Source organism: Mus musculus, chromosome 5 (genome assembly GCF_000001635.26).
Source record: "Mus musculus strain C57BL/6J chromosome 5, GRCm38.p6 C57BL/6J".
NCBI classification, from domain to species: domain Eukaryota; kingdom Metazoa; phylum Chordata; class Mammalia; order Rodentia; family Muridae; genus Mus; species Mus musculus.
In genome coordinates, this window is record NC_000071.6 from 38,218,571 (window position 1) to 38,239,825 (window position 21,255).

The 21,255-nt window shown below is 47.6% G+C and overlaps 2 protein-coding genes across 18 annotated transcripts in view; one reads left to right on the plus strand and one right to left on the minus strand.

Moving 5' to 3' along the window:
- Zbtb49 (zinc finger and BTB domain containing 49) overlaps positions 1 to 1,929 on the minus strand; it is a 30,768-nt gene extending 28,839 nt beyond the window's left edge. For 3 of the 7 annotated variants that reach the window (NR_153116.1, NM_001359466.1, NM_029162.3), the window contains exon 1: positions 1,753 to 1,884. The gene's annotated coding sequence lies outside the window, so the exon portion shown is untranslated. Of the gene's footprint in view, positions 1 to 1,752 lie in introns of all 7 variants that reach the window. The other 4 variants (XM_006504163.3, XM_011240780.2, XM_006504168.4 and 1 more) reach the window with 3 other exon arrangements.
- Lyar (Ly1 antibody reactive clone) lies at positions 1,901 to 15,736 on the plus strand. 11 transcript variants are annotated; one of them, XM_006503759.2, is made up of 11 exons: positions 1,902 to 2,065; positions 4,361 to 4,484; positions 4,564 to 4,661; positions 6,057 to 6,227; positions 7,319 to 7,433; positions 9,285 to 9,392; positions 9,480 to 9,563; positions 11,991 to 12,420; positions 12,703 to 12,789; positions 14,672 to 14,757; positions 15,421 to 15,736. In XM_006503759.2, the coding sequence occupies exons 4-11, from the start codon at positions 6,106 to 6,108 to the stop codon at positions 15,553 to 15,555; spliced, it is 1,167 nt and encodes a 388-aa protein (XP_006503822.1). In that variant the 5' UTR covers positions 1,902 to 2,065; positions 4,361 to 4,484; positions 4,564 to 4,661; positions 6,057 to 6,105; the 3' UTR covers positions 15,556 to 15,736. The 11 variants fall into 11 exon arrangements, with proteins under 11 accessions (XP_006503829.1, XP_030110041.1, XP_030110042.1 ...); XM_006503761.2 differs by having other exon boundaries at positions 4,564 to 4,657; XM_006503763.1 differs by lacking the exon at positions 1,902 to 2,065 and adding an exon at positions 2,072 to 2,219.
- Positions 15,737 to 21,255: the final 5,519 nt, after the last annotated feature.

The following is a 21,255-nucleotide window of genomic DNA, read 5'->3' on the forward strand; positions in this document are numbered from 1 at the left end:
TCTTACCGCACTGTGACTGTTTCCCCCTACTTGCTGTAACTCCTGTGGGGACCCTCCCACACTAAATTATAGTTTGGATATGAAGTATTTCCAAAAAGATGATAAGAGTTCAAGACTTAGTCCTCAGTGCAGGAGGAGAGTTCAAATGCGAGGCTCACAAGGGCGTGATTTTCCTCACTAGGATGAACCACTGACAAGTTCACAGCTGACTGAACTATTAGGGGGCTCAGCCTAGCCGGCAAACGCAACCGTCTTTACATGGTAAAGACATGGCTCACATCTCCTTCGCTGATTGCTATAGCTCTGACACCTGCAAGTGTCTGGCGCCTCACAGGTGCTCAGCATGTAGTTTGAGAATAGAGCGACCCTGTGGAACTAGAGAACTGTACGGTTCCTTCTAGTTCTGTAAGCTAAAATTGAAACCAAGAATATGATAGCAGAAAGATCACTGTGAAAGACATCAAACAATGCAAATACCATGGTGAGAAAGGCAAGGAGAAGTGGGGGGTGGGGAAAAGCTTGGATGAGGTAAATGAAGGGAAGAGGAGCCCACACCAGAATTTTAACCAAAAGGCTCCCACGGCAGAGTTTGGTGGGGTAATTCTGTCAGGCAGTTAACACTGGTGGATGATTTGTGGGAGGTTTGCCCTGAAGCTGTTTATATCAAGCTTTACAGGGGTCCTTAGGCGTTGTTAACTACTGTGCCTATCTTTATGCCTTTTTCTGAATGTATGTGCAGATATATGTGCATGTTTTGTGTAGACAAGGGTGCATATGTGTGGAGGCCAGAAGCCAGCCTCAGGCATTGTTCCTCAGGAGTCGTCCACCTTGTTTTTTTTTGAGAAAGGGTCTCTTACTGAGGTGTGAGGCTCACTGATTTCAGGAATCCACCTATCGCCACCTCCCCAGTGCTGGTGTTACAAGGGCATACCACCTAATGGGCTCTTTATGCATTCCGTTGCGTTCTCCAGAACCTCAGAATTTGAATACCTGTAGCAATTACACCCTTAAGAAGGCAACTGTATTTTAAAAATTAAAAAGAGCCTCTTCGGATGGGTTCTGTGGCAGAAATGCCTGAGCTGCGATGGCACAGAGGGAAGACTGTGTGGGGATACAGCAAGAGTGACCACCAGTAAGCCAGGACAGTCCTCTAAAGCAAGCAAACCCGATGACACCACATTCATGGCCCGCCGTCCTCTAGAAGTGTGAGAAACTAAAGCTCTCTCATCTGAACCACCTCATCTGTTGTCCCTTGCTTTAGGAGCCACAGCAAACAGGAGACGTCTCTGTCACCAACAAACGCCCACGCCTGGGTTGAGGTTTCTCACAATACTGTTCATAGCCTGCTGGACGTTCATTCAGTCATTTAAGCAACAGTGCCCACTAACGTATACCAGATGCTGTCTTTCCCACAGAGGCGCGCCCAGCACCTGCCGTGGTCCCGAGGAGTAGGCGCTGCAGTAATAGCATCCTACAGATGGAACACCATGGCACCTAGGATCACGCGGTGAGTGAGGCAGGGGGCGGCTTAGGGGCCCGGGGAAATAAGCGCCTCTCCTATCTCGGGGCGACGCAGACACCAAGAGCGGCGCAGACCGCAGCAAGGGTGACTGCAGGAAGGAGGAGGCCCGGCTCCGGTGCCCGGAGCTTAGCTTTGTGCTCCGCCGAGCCCCATCACACAGCGCTGCGAGTAAGCCGCGCGCACCCTACCCGCGCCAACCCACGGGAGTCGAGTGTCCCGGGCCGCCTTACCCGCGGAGGCCGCTCTCGCCCGGCCGCCTCCCTGACACCCTTTCTCGTCGCACTCTCGGTGTCAACTGCAGGACTCCAACCGCCTCGGAACCATTCCGACAACGCCCCCTCGGCAGCTCATCGGCAACTTCCGCCGCCGTCACTTCCGTCTGGGAGGGGCGTGGCCTCTGCGCGCACGCGCGTTGGCGCGCGCCGCCGGGATTGAGTTCTGCGCGGGGTGGCTGGGCGAGCCGGTGGCGGTGCTACGCTGGGTGGCTGCCGCTCCACGTGCTCCCGGCGGCCGGTTGAGACCGTTGGCGGGGTCGGCTGACAGGTGAGAACTGCTTGGAGCCCCGGGACATGGAGGAAGGGCGATGGTGGCATGGCTGCCTTCCTTGAGGACTCGCTCGCGGGCAAAACCTAGCCTTTTGAGTTCCTGGAGATATTGCATCCCGGTTTTTAGTCCGGCACTCGGGGCCGGCCAGATGGTACGGTTAGTCCTCAGCGCACAGGGCTTATAGACCTGCTGGCTGATGGGGAGAGGGCTTTTCTCTGAGGCTCGAGAACTAGGTCCGGAGGAAGGACCTTATGGCTCCTGGAGCTCAGAGGACCAAAGACCTAAGTGCCCGCGAACCCCCAAATATCGATCTAGATACAAGCTACTTAACCTAGTGGTGCCCAGCTCCACGTCTGTCCAAAAGGGATACCAGAGAATCTAATTTAGGGTGTGTGTGAAGTTTACAGGGGTAAAAGGCTTGGCGTATAGTGGTTGCTCAGCATGTGTCAGGATTTTTCCTGCAGCAGCTACCTCCTAGGAGATAGAGGTAAGAGAGATGATAGGGGTCTATGTGCCCGAAAGCCTAGCTTCTGCCCAGCGAAGCCCAGGGATATGAAGCCTGCTCAAATTGTGTCAAGAGTTTAGTGTCTACCGTAGTGCCTAACACCTGCAAGTTATTCATATGAAGCTGTGGTGAGGAGACTTGAACTGCCTCTACCGAAGCAGGGGCATGGCTTGGATTCTTTGAGCTTCAGTGGAAACATGTGGCCCACTCATAGTCTTCCCCTGGGGTCCCAAGAGGGTGGAGATATGTGCTGTTTTTTTATCTTTTAGTGTACCTGTGATTTCTAGGAATTCTGGAAGGAGCTTGTGCCTAGTTATAGTGGGCCGACTCCCTATTTCAGAGATGGGGAGAAATTGAAGTTTAAAGGGAGCAGTTGCCTGCCTGGCCTTTAAGATGGCCTGGTTTTAGGGCAAATATTGTCTCTGTGTGTACATGAGTTAAACAAGTGATAGTCCAGTCTGTAAAGTGCTTGACACACAAGCATGAGGACATGAATTTCCATGCCCAGAACCCAGGTTAAAAAGCAAGATGTGGTGACAGAACCCTGTGGCTCTCTATCCAGCTCGCTTAATAAACTCCCAGTGAGAGAGAGAGAGAGAGAGAGAGAGAGAGAGAGAGACAAGGTAGGGGGCTGGAGGCATGGCTCAGGGATTAAGAGTATTTGCTGTTCTTCCAGGGGACCTGAGTTCAGTTCTCAGCACCCAGAATCTAAGAGATCTATATTAGTCGGGGTTCTCTAGAATCACAGAACTTGTGGGATATCTACATATTAGGGGAATTTATTGTAATGACTTTTATAGTCTATAATCCAACTAACCTAACAATGTTAGCTATGAATGGGAAGCCCAAGAATCTAGAAGTTTCTCGGTCCCACAAGGCTGGGTGTTTTAGGTGGTCTTCTGTATATGCTGGAATCCTGAAGAAGTAGGTTCCAAGAGATGTGCTGGCAAGTAAGTGCAAGCAGGAGAAGAAGAGTGAGTCTTCCTTCTTCCAGTGTCCTTATGTGGGCCTCCAGCAGACGGAGTGCCCCAGATTAAAGGTGTGTACCACCGTGCCTGGATTTGGAACTTGCTCTGTCTGTCCCAGACTGGCCTTGAACTCAGAGATCTGCTTGCCTCAGTCTTCCTGGGTTTAAAGGTGTGCTACCTTGCCTGGGCCACTGTGCCTCAAGATGTCCATGTCAAAATCCAGGTCAGAAGCCTGTTTCTTCTGGATCATAGGTGTGCCCTCCATTTCTGTATTGTAGTTCATTCCAGATGTAGTCAAGTTGACAACCAGGACTAATCATCACAAGATCTGACGCTGCCTTCTGACCTCTAGGAGTATGGGCACACACTTAGAGGCTCAACGCTTATAATAAAATAAGTCTTTAGAAAAGGGAAGGTGGGCAACTCCTGAATTAGACCTCTGGCCTCCCCAAGTTGCTCTTGGTTTTAGTGTTTAATGGGAACCTAACAGGGCATTGCTGTCTTCGCTTAGCCCAGGATTCTGTCTCGTAGTCTGTGGCCTTTACACTTCTGATGCTCATAAGCCTGGCCTGAGACTTGAACCTCGCTGCATGGCCAGTTGTGCTGGCTTTCTGGTTCTGAGCCTTGCTGTCCTTTGTAGTATGTACTGCATACTTCTCATAAATGAACAGTGTTCTCTCCGAGCTGGAGATGCTGCACAGCCAAGGTGACCCTGGGCTTTCTCCCTCCCTCCCCCCATCTGAATAATCTCCTTACAAATCTTATCTCATTAGCCCTGCAGGTGGACACACTGATTCTCGTTTCTTGTCCAATAAATAGGTAGAAAACCAGTTGAGCATGACTCCAGAGTGGTGATCAGTTGAACATATGACCTGATTCCAGCCTTCTCCTGAGTTGGTGTTCACACTGTGCCATGGGGAGCTGTTTTTCATAGTTGCTGCAGGCATGTCTTTTGCCATATCGCTTTGTTGATTGCTGTATCTTGTTTCTTGGGCTTTAATTCTGGTCTTTCCCAACGACAGACCCGTGGATTCCCAAGGTTTACTCAAGCCTGCCCTCTCCTCTCAAGCTTGACCAGAAACAGCAGTCGTCAGCCGCAGAGGTTGAAAGCTCTAAGTTAGTAGGTGTTTTCTTCATTGTCCTCCTTGCAGAAGCGATTCCTGATTTTTCAGTGGATCCTTTAGCTAATCACAGCAACTGTTCCCTGTGCTATGATGGCAGTCCGTTTCTTGATATCCAATTAGCTGACTTTTTTCTTGTTCTTACGTAAATGTATAAGGATGTCCAGACTAGGTGGCAGTAGGCTCTTGTTCTTGCTTGTGCGGTGGAACTGCTGCCCTTGCTGCCTAGCATTTATTTACCTCCATCCGCCTTGTGCAAAATGATAGTAAATATTTTAGAAGCCAGGCTGTGGTAAACATTAAGCATGGTTCCAGATCCAGAAGTGTGACACATGTCTTTAAAAAACAGGCTAGACAACAGTACTTGGATAGCCTAGAGTGGTCCTATCTACCCCAGTTTGCCTTTGGTGCCAGGCTGTAGCTGCCCACATGCCTGCCCTTGCTAATCAGCTCTGTTCACAAGCTGAGGAGGAGGGCACAGGACATCAGTGTCGAGGACCTGTGATTTGTATCTAAGGTGAACCAGTTGTGCCCTAAAGGACAGGAGGCCTTTGTACACAAGGATGGACATTTCCATTCAGGACTCAATGGAAGAAAACCATCCTGCTCTTGCTTTGGTTTGGCGTGACCTCACTGGCTTGTGTCAGAGGGGCGATGGTGATTTATGCTTGAAATCACTGTAAACAAAGTGCAGCCCGTTGGTGCTGAGTTCTTACATGAAGTAGAGAAGCAAGTCCTATGTGTTTACTTAATCCTCAACCTTCATTTCATACTGAGGAAAAGAGTTCTGCGCTAAGTGGCTGTATTTGGGCTGAATGAAGCCCATTTTATAAGAACAGGACTGCTCTCTTAGAGTCTGATGACTAGAAGGCTATGTAAGCATGGAAAGTTACCATGATATTCGTAACACTTTAGGAATCTGATAGAGTATGGTAGCATGCATGCAGTGTGTGTGTGTTGGGGGGGGGTGCCTGTGCAGATGCCCTCCATGCTGGGTGCACTTGGTGAGGCTGGCACACCTGGGTATGGAGCTCCTGCGATGGGTTCCTTTTCTTCCTCCCTGACATGCATGAGCCCTAATGAAACATGTTTGTTGGACCTTGTCCACTGAGGCCAAGGGGCTGTCTTTCACCTGTGACCCATTGTGCATGTAGGAATCGTTTCTACAAGGCCATGACATCATTTCCCAAGTAAGTTGTTGTGAGGGCTTAGTTGGTTAGTGCCAGTACATATTCCTGTTTCACGCTGAGAACTTGGCTGGTTTTTCTGCCATTGATAGAAGTATGTTACTTCTCGGAGATCACTGGTAAACTTTGAGCTTGCCCTTTTGTTGTGAAATTCACTTATTGGGAGGAGTTTAGGCTTATTATAATCATCTTTATCTTCTTTTTTAGGGCAAGAGTTCAAACCTATATCAGAAAATTTCTAATTATTTAACCAAAAATGGTATTTTTTACATGCAATGCATGTGGTGAATCCGTGAAGAAAATACAAGTGGAAAAGCATGTGTCTAACTGCAGAAACTGTGAATGTCTTTCCTGCATTGACTGTGGGAAAGATTTCTGGTAAGTTCTGATAATTCCTGAAGATCTGGGTATAGAAATCCAGACCCCACAAAGCTTAGGGGAATACTGGAGCAAAATGAAGGCAGACACTGAGTAGGTTGAAAATAATTTAAATCCAGCCAGGTGATGGTGGCTCACACCTTTAATCCCAGCCCTTGGGAGGCAGAGGCAGGCAGATTTCTGAGTTTGAGGACAGCCTGGTCTATAGAGTGAGTTCCAGGACAGCCAGGGCTATACAGAGAAACCCTGTCTCGAAAAAAACAAAATAAATAAATAAATAAATCCGCTTTTCTTTCCCAGCTCTGACTCCCAGATTTGTGACTCAGAGACTAATTATTTATTATTAAATGCCTAGGCCATAAGCTTTGGCTCACTCCCAGACTAGCTGATAACTTATTTAACCCATTCAAACTATTCCGTGTCTATCATTTGGTTAGTTACCTCTCCTTCAGGAAACCTTATGGTTTGTTGACAAAGCTTGGTGTGATTCTTCTCGGAGTACCCTTTAGTTTTAAGGACTTGTTAAAGAGAAGACCAAAGGGACAGTATCCTATTGGTTAGAGAATTGTGGGCTAGCAAGGTGGCACAGTGGGTTTTAAAGCCCGTGCCCTACTAACTTGACCACCTAAGTTCCATCCTCAGGACCCAAGGTGGAAGAGAGCTGAGTCCCCAAATTGTTCTCTCACTTCTGTGTGTACTCTGTGGCACTTAGAACACACACACTTTTGAGGGCCTGTAGCAGAAGGGAATAAGGTTCAGTGGCAGAGCTCTTGCCTGGTGAGCATGAGGCCCTAGATTCATTCCCAGCACCATTAAAAACAAACCATGTTTTTAGAGCTAATGTGGCCATTGTGCTTCCTAGCTGGTGTATACTTCCACTGTTACCCAGTGTGAGGCAGTGAGCACTCAGGAGAAGGGGAGGGTGGAGCTTTGATGTTTTGTCAGCCCATTGCTCTGAAAAAAGAAGCAAATAAGCTGGAAAACAAATAGGCTAAGAGTTAGGCTGTCTGTGCAGTTGGCCAGGTGTGGAAAGTCTTTGAGAGCCACTAGCATGCTGTCAGCCTAGTGACCAGCCCTGGGTCCCTCTGCAGGGGTGATGACTACAAAAGCCATGTGAAGTGCATCAGTGAAGGTCAGAAGTACGGAGGCAAAGGCTATGAAGCCAAGACACACAAAGGTGATGCAAAACAGCAGGCATGGATTCAGGTAAGGGTCCCTCCCATCCTACTGCTCATCCCTACCTGCTTCCTCCTGGGGGCTCAGCAGATGGGAGTCCCTGAGACAGCACGTCTTAGAGTGCAGCAGAAGTGTCAGAACATCAGGAAAGATAAAATTGTGCTGCATTTATATCTGGTTCGTGTTTGCTCTCAAGATATCTGAGGGTTCCTGCTAACTTCCTTTTGGCTGTAAACAAAATCAAAGTGTACAGGTACACTTGGCAGTGGTAGAGGTCCTATAGCTTAGCCGTGTCAGCCTGTCACAGCTGAACAAAGTAAACATTTTTACAAATTTAAGGAATTTTCCAGTGAAAATATGTACAAAAGCAGCAAGCCCTGGTTTGCAGCAAGAGAAGATGGGTGGGCAGATGTCACCTTTGTACAGACTGCATTCTCCTGGAAATCAGATTAGTTGTTCCCCCACTGAATGGCTCAGAGTGAGTGTGAACTTGGGGTGGTGGCTCTCTCTGAAGGTGTATACTGCTGGCCTGACCCTCATGAGGGACTTGAAGGAGGAGCTGCCTGGTTGAGTACCACTTGGGAAGCTGCTGAAACCTTTAGGATGTGTGTAGTGCTGGCGAGATGGTTGAGCTCGGACCCTTTCCCACTGAGCTGTCCTGCTGACCTTTACTTAATACTGTAGTCTGCCATGTGTAAGAACCCATTATCAGGTCAGAAGGCGCCTCCTCTGCCAAGGGTTTTTGTGTTGTTTTGGTTTGGTTTTGTTTGTTTGTTTATTGGTTTTTCGAGACAGGGTTTCTCTGTGTAGCCCTGGCTGTCCTAGAACTCACTTTGTAGACCAGGCTGGCCTTGAACTCAGAAATCCACCTGCCTCTGCCTCCTGAATACTGGGATTAAAGGCGTGTGCCACCACGCCCGGCTTGCAAAGGTTTGTATAGTTTCACTTTTTAAAATGTAGATCCTTGATTCATTTTGAGGTGTTTTTTGTATAACATAAGGTAAGCATCTAATTTCCCTGTGGGGATCCACTATTTCTGTCATCATTTGTTGAAAAGGGGATCTGTTCTCCCATAGACTCTTCTTGACATCCTTGTTGAAAAGCCCCTTGACCATATCCTCAGGGGTTTATTCCTGCATTTTCTGTTCTTTTCCAGTGGTCTTTGTGGCAGTACCACACTCTTTAGTTTATTGTAGCTTTGTAGTAAGTTTTGAAATTTAAAAAAAAAAACATTTTTCAAAATTGTTTTGTTGTTTGGAGTCCATCAGGGTTCCATGAATTAGAGCACACATATGCTAGTCTTTACCAGGGCTTTCAGGTTAACATCTAAATGTTGTCAGTGCATGAATGCCGTTTTTATTCTTGTAACTAACTGTCCAGTGCCCAGTTCCTTCACCGAGTTGGTTATGGTTCTTTATGTTGTGCTGCAGATGGAATTCTCCTAATGTTCACGTCTGAATTGGTTTTTTTGTTGTTTGGTTGGTTGGTTGGTTTTTGTTTTTGTTTTTTGGTGTATAAAAAAGCAGCTTGTTCTTTAAGAGGTGAGTGTGTGTCCTGCAGCTCTGCTGAATGCGTTGTTAATTCTAACTGGCTGTGTCCTGTAGCACTTTCTACATGCAAGACCACATTCCCTCAAATACTGCCTGTACACGTGTGACCTGATTTTGTTCTTTCTGTTAGGGGGGCTTTGGCTTCTTTTTCTTGCTTAACCACTTTGGCCAGGACTCCAGTGCTGTGCTGAATAGGAGAATGTTTGTCACTATGCATAGATGTAAATATAGAGTCTTAGTTTAAAATGTGAGAGCCCTTTGGCCATGCCAAGGACTTGAGTTTGGCTTCATGTAATTATGTCACGTGTTTATTTTCTTCTATCTTAAATAGAAAATTAATGAGTTAATAAAGAAACCCAACGTCAGCCCCAAGGTGCGAGAACTTTTGCAGCAAATCAGTGCTTTTGATAATGTTCCCAGAAAAAAGGCGAAGTTTCAGGTATGGATTTAAATGACTTTCCTAAACCATGGTGTGACCCATCTGTGGCCTGCAGAGGAACAGTGGCTCTTTGTCTTGTGTCCACAGAACTGGATGAAAAACAGCCTGAAAGTGCACAGCGACTCCGTTCTAGAGCAGGTGTGGGATATCTTCTCCGAAGCATCCAGCAGTGTGAGTCAACTCCACTTTGCCACTGCAATATGGCAGAGAACTGGGAATAAGGAAATGGGGTGCCATGTGTGGGGATCAAGATGGCATTTCCAGGGAAGCTCTGTGCTCTCTCCCTGATGGGCAGGAATGATCTGGGAGCGCCTGTGGTGCAGAGACAGCCATTCACCCTACATGCTTGGCAATGGGGCCTGTGTTTGTGGAATGATTGGCACAGCAGTCAGGCTGAATGCAGGGGAGTGGTCCAGGATTCCATGGCTGGCTGACCTGTTTCTGGCCCCTGTGTGTTAGGTCATGGTCACATCATTTAGCCTCTGAGCCTCAGCTTCCCGATCTGAAACACGAAGGCTACATTGCACTTTTTATTTATTCCTCACTTATTGCAGACCTTAAGTATCTTAGGAGTGGCTTGGTGCTATGAAAGAAATTTAAACAGGCTGAGGACATCATACCTGAGTGGTCTTTCAGCCTAAACTCAAGCCGACTCCCTGCATGTTGTAGCGTTGTGGTTGGTCAGTCTTGAGTCTGCTTCTGTTACAGGAAGAACACTTGAACCGTTAACCTTCTGTTGATAAAAGCAATTAGAGATCCGGTGTAGACTACAGGAACAGGACTTGACTTTTCCTTCTTTACCCAATTTGTTGGTTCCATTGTTAGTTTACAGCTGAACTTGGTTCAGCTGTTTGAGAGGGAGGATTGCAGTCATCAGGATTTTAGAACTTGTCATACCAGCATGAGGAACCTGAGTTTGGGTTCTCATACAAGCTTGGCATGGCAGTGCTTGTCTGTAGCCCCAGCAATGAGGAGCAGAGGCAGGTGGATCCCAAGGACTTGTTAGCCTAAATAAACAGCTCTGGGTTCTGTGTCTCAAAATGTAAGGTGGAAAGGGACTAAGAAGATACCCGATGTTGGCCTTTGGCTCCAGTGCACTGTAGCCATGCACACACAAAACAGGAAAGTTAGTCTGAGCCGCAAAGTGAAATCAGAAGGGAACTTACCTTTGTGGTATATCTTGTATTTGTCTCTCCACAATACACAGACTGGACCATGGACATCTTAAAACAATGTATCATTTAATTGACATGCGCATTTTATGTATTTATATATAATTTACATATATAATTATATAATTTAAAAGGTTATTTCTATTTTCACAAAAAATTCAAAGATTTTTAAATTGCTTAGTTCACTGGCAGGGTTTTGATTTTTTCTAGTTCTTTTGAATTTATGAACTCATTAAAACAACAGAGGACAATGAGCAGTCAGCTTCTGCTGTGCTCTGACAATTAGAACATAGCTGCAGTGAGTAAGACATAAATAAAAAGTGGATAGTAGCAGACCCTGTACCTCTGCCCAGTGACCATCTACAGAACAAAAGGTCTCAGGCTCCGTTAAGCCTTGGCTAGGGATGTAACTGCAGATGTGGCAGGGGTGCAGTTTTTTATTTCTGATATCCAACTTCTCCTCATGTCAGAGTTAGCAGGGGCCATGGTTGCAGTCATCATTAGGTGATGTGCCTGCCTTAGTGCAGCTGAGTGGTGGAAACAGACAAGAGCGGATGAGGGGTTACATAAGACCAGGTCTGAGAGGAGCAGAAGGCAGAGGGCAAAGAGGATAGGCATGGGGTGTTCTCTGGGGAGTGGTCGGGTGAGGTACTGCTCAGGAGCAGAGAGCGGAGGAGGAGGGAAGTAGAAAGAACCAAGTCTCTAGGAGCTGCTGGGTGCCTTCCTCCTGCAGCCATGAGCTGCATGGACACCAGTCGGAGACCGAGTCTAAGCTTAGTAGAAGGGAAGTTGAAGCTCTGGCACTCAGTGCTCATGTCCTACTACTGGGGCACTGAACGCCTCCAAAGGCCCATGTGCTAAAGGCTGATCATTAGCCTCTGGCACTATTGGGAGGTGTGGAGCTTTTAGCCAGTGGGTCCCGATCAGATGAAGTGAGAATATTGGGGACATGCCTTTAAGGGGGAGACCTCAGTCTCTACCTTGTTCTCTGTGTCTGATTCGTTAGCTGTGTGTCGCTGTGCTTGGAGGTTACACATGCTCTGTCTTGGCAGGTGACTCAGTCACACACAGTAGTCACACATACTGTTCTCCAGCTGAAGCAGTTCCTTCTAGCCCTGGACCTGGACCTGAGCCCAGCACTGCAGACGCATAGCTCCCTGACTTAGCCCATACCTGACTGCTCTCCCCTCATTCAGATAAAGGGTGACAGTGAGCCACATCACAGGCTGGCTTCATTCTACCCTTTTATACCATAAATACAGGTTCCAGAAGGGGGCATGAACTTGGGCGAGGGGTGTGTGGTGTTCATTTTGTGTTTGTATTGCTAAATTTTAGCTGTTGGATATTATAGTTATAAACAGTGTAGTGTGGACAGTAGGCCTGGCCAGACTAGGTACTTAGATGATTCCTGTTTTTATTTCATAAGGAGCAAGATCAGCAGCAGCCACCCAGCCACACGGCCAAGCCACATGCAGAGATGCCGATCACTAAAGTTCCATCTGCAAAAACAAATGGCACCACAGAAGAGCAAACCGAGGCGAAGAAGAATAAAAGAGAAAGGAAGGAGGAACGGCAGAAAAACAGGAAGAAAGAGAAGAAAGAGCTGAAGCTAGAAAACCACCAGGAAAACCTGAGGGGCCAGAAGCCAAAGAAGCGCAAGAAGAACCAGGAGGCCGGACATGAGGCTGCTGGGGAGGAGGCCGCCGAGGCCAGCGGCCCACCGGAGAAGAAGAAAGCCCAGGGAGGACAGGCTTCTGAAGAGGGAGCAGACAGAAATGGGGGCCCTGGGGAGGATGCTGCCGAGGGGCAGACCAAGACAGCAGCAGGGAAACGGAAGCGGCCAAAGCACTCAGGAGGTGTGTGCCAGCCTGCGTGCGCATGGGGTTCTCAGTGGGGCTGAGCCCAGGTACAGGGAAATGTGTTAGGCCTCGTGTTGTGGGCCAAGTAAGAAGAGCAGAAGCTCTAGGGGGTCCAGCTGACCTCACTTCTCCGCCTTTTGTTGTTCCTCATTAGCAAGCATGATATCAGAGCCTGCAGAGTGAGGTGCTGGGGGGTGGGGGGAAGTAGACAACTGCTGATGGTGCTGAGCTGGGCTTTTGGGAGTGCTAGCCGCTAACCTCACTTTTGCTCTGTAACAGCTGAGTCTGGTTACAAGAAAAAAAAGATGAAGTTACCAGAGCAGCCTGAAGAGGGAGAGGCCAAGGACCACGAGGCTCCATCGAAAGGTACCACTGCCTATGTTGACTCCAAGTGGGGAGGGAGGGGTGCTCCGTGCCAGAGGTAGGCAGCACTTCCTTGCAGGGTCACACCCATCAGAGGCCCAGCAAAGACTTTTGAAGTTAATCCAGTATTCCAGGCCTTTATGTTGGTGCCACAGAGTCTCAATCCTCTCTTAAGGAAGGGTGGGGGGGGGTCTTGATTGAAAATACATAGAGATGTTGGCTAGTGTTTCACTACTGTGACCAATATCTGAGATGATCAAACTATAAAATCAATTACTTTTGGCTCATGGTCACTAAGCCCTGTTGATTTGGGGGTCTGTGGTAGGGCTCTGCTCTTCAAAAGGCCAGGAAGGAAAAGAAGAGGCTCAGGTCCCACAGCCTCTTAAAGGTCACATCTACTAGTGTCCGACCTTGACAAGGTTTCTATACTTGTCGTGGCACTGAGCTGGGTCTCAGCCTCTAGGGAATTCCAGATCCAGACCGTAGCGATGTATTTATTGCCCTTGGAATTGGCAGTGAATTCAGTGAGGTTTTCCAAGGTACTTCCCTTCCCACCTTCCCCATCTGTCTTGTCTGATCCTCGTCCTGTAGAGATGTCCCCTCTCTGTCTCTTGGTCTCTTCCTAGTATCTCCTTACATGCAGCTCCATAGACACCTCCCCATCCCTTAAACCTTCCATATATACGCCATCAGAATGCCAGGCCTTGACTTCTCTAAACACCACCTCTCACACGGAGCTCCTGTGTCGTGAAGCTGGAAGGTCTTTTGTAAAGTGACAGTTCACACTCTGTGGACCCCCACCCTCTCATCCTGCCAGTGGGAATAAGCCAAGATGGGAGTTATAGCCGTGGGTGAAGGCTCAGTGACTGCCCAAGCCCAGTCAGATCTCTTGAAGCCTCTCTCCAACTTTGTAGACCAAAGGCATTTAAAGATTAAATTGTGCCAGGTGGTGGCGCACGCCTTTAATCCCAGCACTTGGGAGGCAGAGGTAGGCGGAGTTTGAGGCCAGCCTGGTCTACAGAGTGAGTTCCAGGACAGCCAGGGCTACACAGAGAAACCCTGTCTCAAAAAACAAACAAACAAACAAAGATTAAATTGTTGCTTTTCTTGGCCTTTTGTCCATTTTCTGGTTGGATTTGAGGTTTTTGTTTTCTCACTGTTGTGATTTGAGGCTTGTTTATGTATCATGTTTGTGTGTTATACATCCTATTTGCTTTGTTTTGCTTTCAAGACATGGTTTCTCAGTATCCCTGGCTGTCCTGGGCTCTGTAGACCAGGCTGACTTTGCACTCTGCCATCTGCCTACCTATGCCTCTCAAGTACTGGGATTAAAGATGTGCACCACTACACCCAGCCACTCTCTCTCCCCACCCCCACCCCTTCTCCCCGAGTAAAGCTTGACCTGGGCCTTGCCTATGCTAAACAGTCTATTACTAAGCTTCATCCATAGCCTTTTTTATTATTTTGGGACAGAAACATCACTAAGGTTGTCTGGGCTGGCCTTGACCCTATTTTATACACAGAATCCACAAGTAACCTCCAGGTAGCTGGGATTACAGGCCTTTGCCTCACAGCCGACTTCTGCTTACCCGGCTTTCTCTCCAGACCTAAGGTAGTGGAGTTCCTGTTGCCAGGTAGTTGTGAAGGAAGTCCTAGGAGACTGTCCCAACTGTGAGGCTTATGAGGCCCTTCTGTCCTCTAATCACTGTGGAGGACCTTGGTGCCTGGAAGCTCCTGTTACTGGGCTAGGGAAGGACTTGGGATCTTGTTCATGGGGAAGTCGTGTCATTTCCTAGGAAGCAAAAAACTATGCAGACACTTTTTCTTTGCCTTTGGAATGACAAGACAAGTCACACAGCCTTGTGCATCATTCTTTGTATTGTAGGTAAATTCAACTGGAAGGGGACCATTAAGGCTGTTTTGAAACAGGCTCCAGACAACGAGATATCAGTCAAGAAGTTAAAGAAAAAGGTACATCCCATAACAGAAGCAGGCATGGAACAGCTGGGGAGGGGGGTGGTTTTCATGTATGTATGTATGTGAGAGAGAGAGAGAGATTTCCAGAACTCCTCACATGGCCCCTTAGGGACGTGCAACTCGGACAGGCCCATCCTGTTAGCAAGCCGGGTGGCTTTCTGACTTTGGACCTGAGTGAAGACTGCATTGCCTACAATTGGCTGTACTGGAAATGATGGAAAGTGATCTTTCCATGCACCTTGCTCTCCTGCTGATGTCAATGACTGCTGATGCTTTTTCCAGAAAAGTTTTATTGCATTTATTTACGTGTGTGTGTGTTCTGTACACACACATGGACACATAGAGGTCAGAGAACAGCTTGTATGAGTCTGTTCTTTCTTCTAGTATGTAGCCCTAGGGAATGAACTTGAGTCTTCAGCCTTGCAAGGCAAGTCCCTTCACAACTGAGCCATCTTGCCAGCCCTTTTCTCTTTGAGGCTGTAGCTCTGTGTGGCATACAGTTGTGTGCACACTGAGGCAGCTGCTTATCTTCATGAGCATTAGCAGAGCTCACTTGTGTGACTGGCATCTGAATGTCTTTTATTTTGTAATGTTGGTCCACATCTGGGCCTTTCCCCATGTACTTCATCCCCTTGACGTGTGTTTCTTTTTGTCAAGGTTATAGCTCAGTACCATGCGGTGATGAACGACCATCACACATCGGAGGAGGAGCTCCTGGCCATCTTCAACAGGAAGATCAGCAGGAACCCCACCTTTAAGGTGCTGAAGGACAGAGTAAAGCTTCTGAAGTGAGGCTCTGTGGCTTCACACTCTGTCATCCTATTGGCTGCTTCCCTCTACTATTTGTAAAATGTGTAGTGAATTATAACAACCTGAAGATTGCTTTCTGAAACTGTTTTTAAGTTAAGGGAAAAAGTATATTTTTGTTAAAACTTTCATGAAAAAATAAAATATATCCTTGTCGAATTCTGTATCTATGATAACAAATTCTTGTACTTTAAGAAAATACTGCAGGGAAACTTTACACAGTATTGTAATGATAAATGAAAATAGATTTCCATTTGATGAGGTTGGGGTGTTGTTTAGGCCTCTGGCCAGATGCTGCCTGCTGGAGATCCAGTGCAGATCCCTGAATGGTGGTGGCTGGGATTTTACCTGTGGTGATCCTTGATTAGGCAGGGGTGACAACCTGTAGAGGAGGCCTTACTGTGACAGGATGCAGATGCAGCCAAGTTGTCAGGACGACAGAGAGAAGGGTGACTATAAGCACAAGAAAGCTGGTCTGCGTGTCTACTGACACCCTGTGCCACCTCGTACTGACAGTTGACATTTTACCCACAAATCCCTTACCTTCAGCAAGAATTATCCCTTGGCCAGTGTCATTATTCACTCATCCCTGGGATAGAAGCAAGATGGCAACCAAAACAAGTGTTGGAAGGACAGCCTGTGGCCAGGCAGATAGGGAGAAGGCCAGGCAGGGTGACTATGTAGGCTTCCACCTAGCTGCTGGGCTTGTGGTTAGGGGCATGCTACTTTGTGGGGATGAGTTGAGTGGCTCTATGTCCTGGCTTGGTCCCTTACCAATAACTCCTGGACCTCACCTCCCTCATCTGGACAGTTGAGATGTAAAGATCCCTTTAGGGTTGGAAGGAATGTACTGTCATTACCTCATGCTAGGCATACAGCCCATTTGGTGGCTACTTTGTTTTTGGAGTCAGCTATCGAGCTGGGGAAATCAACCCTTAGACATTCTGCAAACAAAGAATAAAGTGGAGACTGCCCCAGACTATACCTAATGAGGGACAAAAGCCTTATGCCTGCTAAGGTCATCCTGAGACAGCTCTCTTCAAGTGCCCAGGGAGCAGAAGTGGACCCCATTGTGCAACCCTAGGGGAGTTTCAAAAAATGTCCAGATACTACGGTGTTTGACAATGTGCAATCTCATGAACTGTTCCATTTTACTCTGATGCCTTTAAGGTAGTTGTCGAATATGACAAAATTAAACTAAGTGCCAGCGGACTTACAGGTGGAACAGTTATCCCAGGGCCCAGAGGGTGTGAACTCCACAAGGCTGCTGCTGTCATTTCGACAGTTGACATCATGGTGGGTATATGCTGGTCACTGCAGCTGGTGCAGAAGGGCTGGCCATGCAGGTACCTCTGGGGTCTGGCATTACCACACATCCTCCCCTGGTCCTTGCACAGAAGCTGTCCCCAGCTTGGCGGTTGCCTGCCTGATTTTGCAGGGGCTTGGAAGCTGGACCCCCCTTCCTCTAAGGGCTCCAGCCTCCTGTCCGTGTTCAGTGTCACACTCAGTGCTGCCCCCTGCTGTCCATGCTCAGGTTCATCTGCAGGGTCTGGCAACCAGGTCTCCCCTAACCTGACCAGGACCTATTTGGACAAATGATGTATTAGTTTGATGCTTTATGATTTGTTGTTTATGTTTATTTTATGCGTATGGGTGTTCCGCTTGCATTAAGTCTGCATCCTGCATGTATGTCTGGTTCCTGGAAAGGTTAGAGGATTTTGGATCTTCCAGAACTAGAATCAGAGATGGTTATAAATTGCCAAAATGTATGGAACTTAAACCTGGAGGAATAGCCAGTGAATTTTTCTTTTTGTTTGTTTGTTTGGTTTAGTTTTTAAGACAGGGTTTCTCTATATCTATCCCTGGCGTTCTTGGAACTCAATCTGTAGACCAGGCTGGCTTCAAACTCAAAGATAACCTGCCTCTGCCTTCCAAGTGTGGGAGTAACCAGTGCTGGTGACGACTGAGCTGTTTCTCCAGTCTGCCTGGTGAATTTTATATCCCTGGAATCGGTCAACTGCATACTCGGAATTTTCCATGATGGAAATTACCCGCAGGAGATAAAGATGTATGGCTATTCCATGCTCGGCCCTCTTTAGGATTGAGTACATTGTGAACTCTAGGGACAAACAGGCTCAAAAACGACTGGAGACAGCTGAGGGTTAAGCTGCCTTCACCTCTACGGCCAGACTACAGTAGTCAGGCTCAGGCTGATGCAGAAGTCAGAACATGAGCAGTCGACAGCCATGTGTATGGGGGAAGCTGAGAATTACACAAAATTGCTTAACAGGCTTGGTGGAAACTTGAGACAGCTTTCCCAGAGTCCTGCCCCTCACTCCATTTAAATTCACCCTCCAGGAAGTGACTAGAACAAGCTCCTAACTGTACACACACACACACTTTCTTATTTTATTTGTAAGTGTGAATATGTTTGGGTATGTGCAGTGAGTGCAGTACTCATGGAGGACAGAAAAAGTATTAGATCTGCCTGTGAGCTGCCCAATGTGGGTACTGGGAATCGAACTTACATCCTCTGAAGCAGCAGCCAGTGATCTTAACCACAGATCCATCTCTTCAGCAACTATATATCTTCTTTTTAAAATGTATTTTATTTTATGTGTATGGGTGCTTTTTCCTACCTGTGTGTCTGTGCACCACCTGCATGCAATGCCCACAGAGACCAGAAGAGGGCAACAGATCCCCTGGAACTGGAGTTAACAGCTAGATGGTTGTGAACTGCCAAGTGGGTGCTAGGAATTGAACCTTGGTCCTCTGGAAGAGCAGCCAGTATTACCACTGATCGAGCAATCTCTCTAGCCCCATCTCTTTAAAGCTTTTGTTTATTTATTTATTTGTTTGTTTGTTTGTTTGTTTTAATTTTGTGTATGTGTGTGGGTGTTGCACAGGGAATACATGTGCCTGCGGAGCCCAGAAGAAAGCATCAGCTCCTGCAGCCGAGGTATGGGCAGTTGTGAGGCACTGAACATGGGAGCTGGGAACCGAATTTCGGTCCCCTGCAAGGGCAGCTGGCGCTCTTAGGCACTGAGCCGCCCTTCCTGCTCACAAACAAGTATTCTATATGTTGAAGCAAACACTTGGACAGCCTAATAAAGAGAGTTGTAAAAGACCAGTGTTGTATTTGATTCACTTCCATAGAGACGGCGGTGGACAGTGTGCCTTGGTTAAAGCCCGCCCTCCTCACTGGCTTTATACTCTTGTGTCCATGATGAATATGGACTCCAGCATAGATAATTACATGTTGCTGACTAATACCTGGGTGCAGCCATGACAATGGCAGAACCCACTGTGGCGCCTTCCCTTGCAGAAGGAAACTGGAGAGGAATTACTACCTTCCGTAAGGTAAGAGGGAAGGCTTGTTCTGGGCATCTCCATCGCTTTGTGATGACCAGACCAGAAGCTTAAGCCTTTAGCCCTTCTTCTGATTTGCTTTTAAGAAGTGCCTGGAGTAAGCCTTCTACTGAAGTGCTTGCTGCACCAAGAAGAGTATATTATACCTTTCTATTATACACTAGAAAGAGTAGGAAGGGTTAATTTTGCAGTGGTTTCTGAATTACATATGTCAAGGGATTGGTGGTACAGTTAGTCCTTGGAGTTTGGCAAAAGACTCTGTGTGAGAATACTCACTTTCTCCATTTTAGAGCTACTGACCATGATCCAGCCCCTGCTATCATGTGCTCTGAGCTTGTTAGTGCTGAGCCCTTGGGTACCCTTTGGAGAAGCCTCTTGCCATTGAGAATGCCCTAAGTCACATGGCTAACTGCAGCATTCCAGATTGTTTACCCTGGGCAGAACTGTGTGCAGGGTACCAGGGCATGGAGGTTTTAGGAAGGGGAGAGAAAGGGCAAGTCTACCTCACGTGTGTTATGATGCGGTTCTGCCAGGTCAGGGTGGATGGATGGAGCTAGTTTAGTGGAGCTCCTGAGATTCCCCCAGCCCCTGCTCTTTCTTACATGCTAGGGATGAAACTCAGGGCCTTTGTAGTCTAGACAACTGTCCTCCACTGAGCCACATCCTCCGCATCCACTACATTCTTCAGTAGTGTGTCGTCATCTTGGTTGGGTTTTTATTGCTGTGATAGAATGACCATGACCAAAAAGCAAGTTGGGGAGGAAAGGGATATTTGACTTACGCTTCTACAGGACTGTCGATCATCAAAAAAAGTAAGGACAGGAACTCAAACTGGGCAGAAATCCTGGAGGCAGGGACTGGTGAAGAGGCCATGGAGGGATTCTGAGTATTGGCTTACTTCCTCTGGCTTGCTTTTATAGAACCCAGGACCACCAATTCAGGGATGGCACCACCCACAATGGGCTGGGTTCTCTCCCATTAATCACTAATCAAGAAAATGTCCCACAACTGGATATTATGGAGGCATTTTCTCAACTGAGGTTCCCTCCTTTCCGATAGCACTAGTTTGTGTGCCAAGTTGACATAAAACTAACCAGCACAGTACTTATTTACTCCCTGATAAGTGAGGCTGTCTTTGTTGCACCCCTGCCTCTTCATCTGCTCCTGTGTGCAGGATGCAGCAACAGTCTCTACACAGATGGGACTAGAGTCTGAGTCTTGGGTCTTTCTGGCCAATAGCTTCATTGGAGCAGGTTGATAAGCATCTCTGAACCCCAGATTCTTGTCTGTCATCCTGATTCCTGGAGCAGATAAAGTGAACACTGTGCATGCAGTGCCTGGCACACATTAGGTATCTGAAAGCAATCTAAAATGGACTGGGAAAAAGGCTCAGCCATTATTCAAGGAGGACCGAGGTTCAGACCCCTGGAACCCATGTAAATACCAAGTAGGTATGATGGCATCCTTGTAATTCCAGCCTGGGAAGGCAGAGATGGGAGTCTCCCGAGTGACCGAGAGAAACCCTACCTCAAAGAATAAGGTGGAAGAGATGATTCCCAGCATCAGCCTTGGGCATGCACCTGCCTGAGCATAGCATACACACACACACACACACACACACACACACAGAGAGAGAGAGAGAGAGAGAGAGAGAGAGAGAGAGAGAGAGAGAGAGAGAGAGAGAGAGAGAAATGGGAGGAATATCCTAACAGATATGCTATGCTTCCTGGGCAGGGTCTGCCACTGATCCAGGAAGGCCCTGGCTCAAGGCAGAGTCCCCAACACCTGGCTTCTCCCTGCATGAAGCCCTGCTAATGTCATTAACTTCAGCAGAGAGGACCAAGTAGCAGTGTGAGCATTGTTACTGAATGACAATCGCAGGAGTTTGAAATGACACTCTACTTTACAGACAAGGGACAGCCATTTCTTAGGATAAGCAGGTGCCAGGCAGATCTACCCAGTGTACCATTTTAATATAAACCTCCATTTGAGGTATTTGCATGGAAACAGAACAGTGCTAGGATCAGGGGTTGCCCAGTGAGCTTTGCACAATGCACACGTCTGTGTCATAAATTATGAAAGAACCTGGTCCTGTATCCCGAGTGCACCCACAGCTTTCCTTATATCCACCTGGTTTGGCCTTGCCTGGCTTTGAGTTTGATGTAAATGGTATCACCTAGCAGGCATGCACAGTTGTCTTGAGTGATGTTAAAAATAAAGACAGCAAGGAGCTGGGGTTGGTCATGTGCTGGCCTTGCAATCACGCAGAGCCAGGATCCAGCCCCGGGAACTATCGCTTCTGTCTATGGGTCTGGA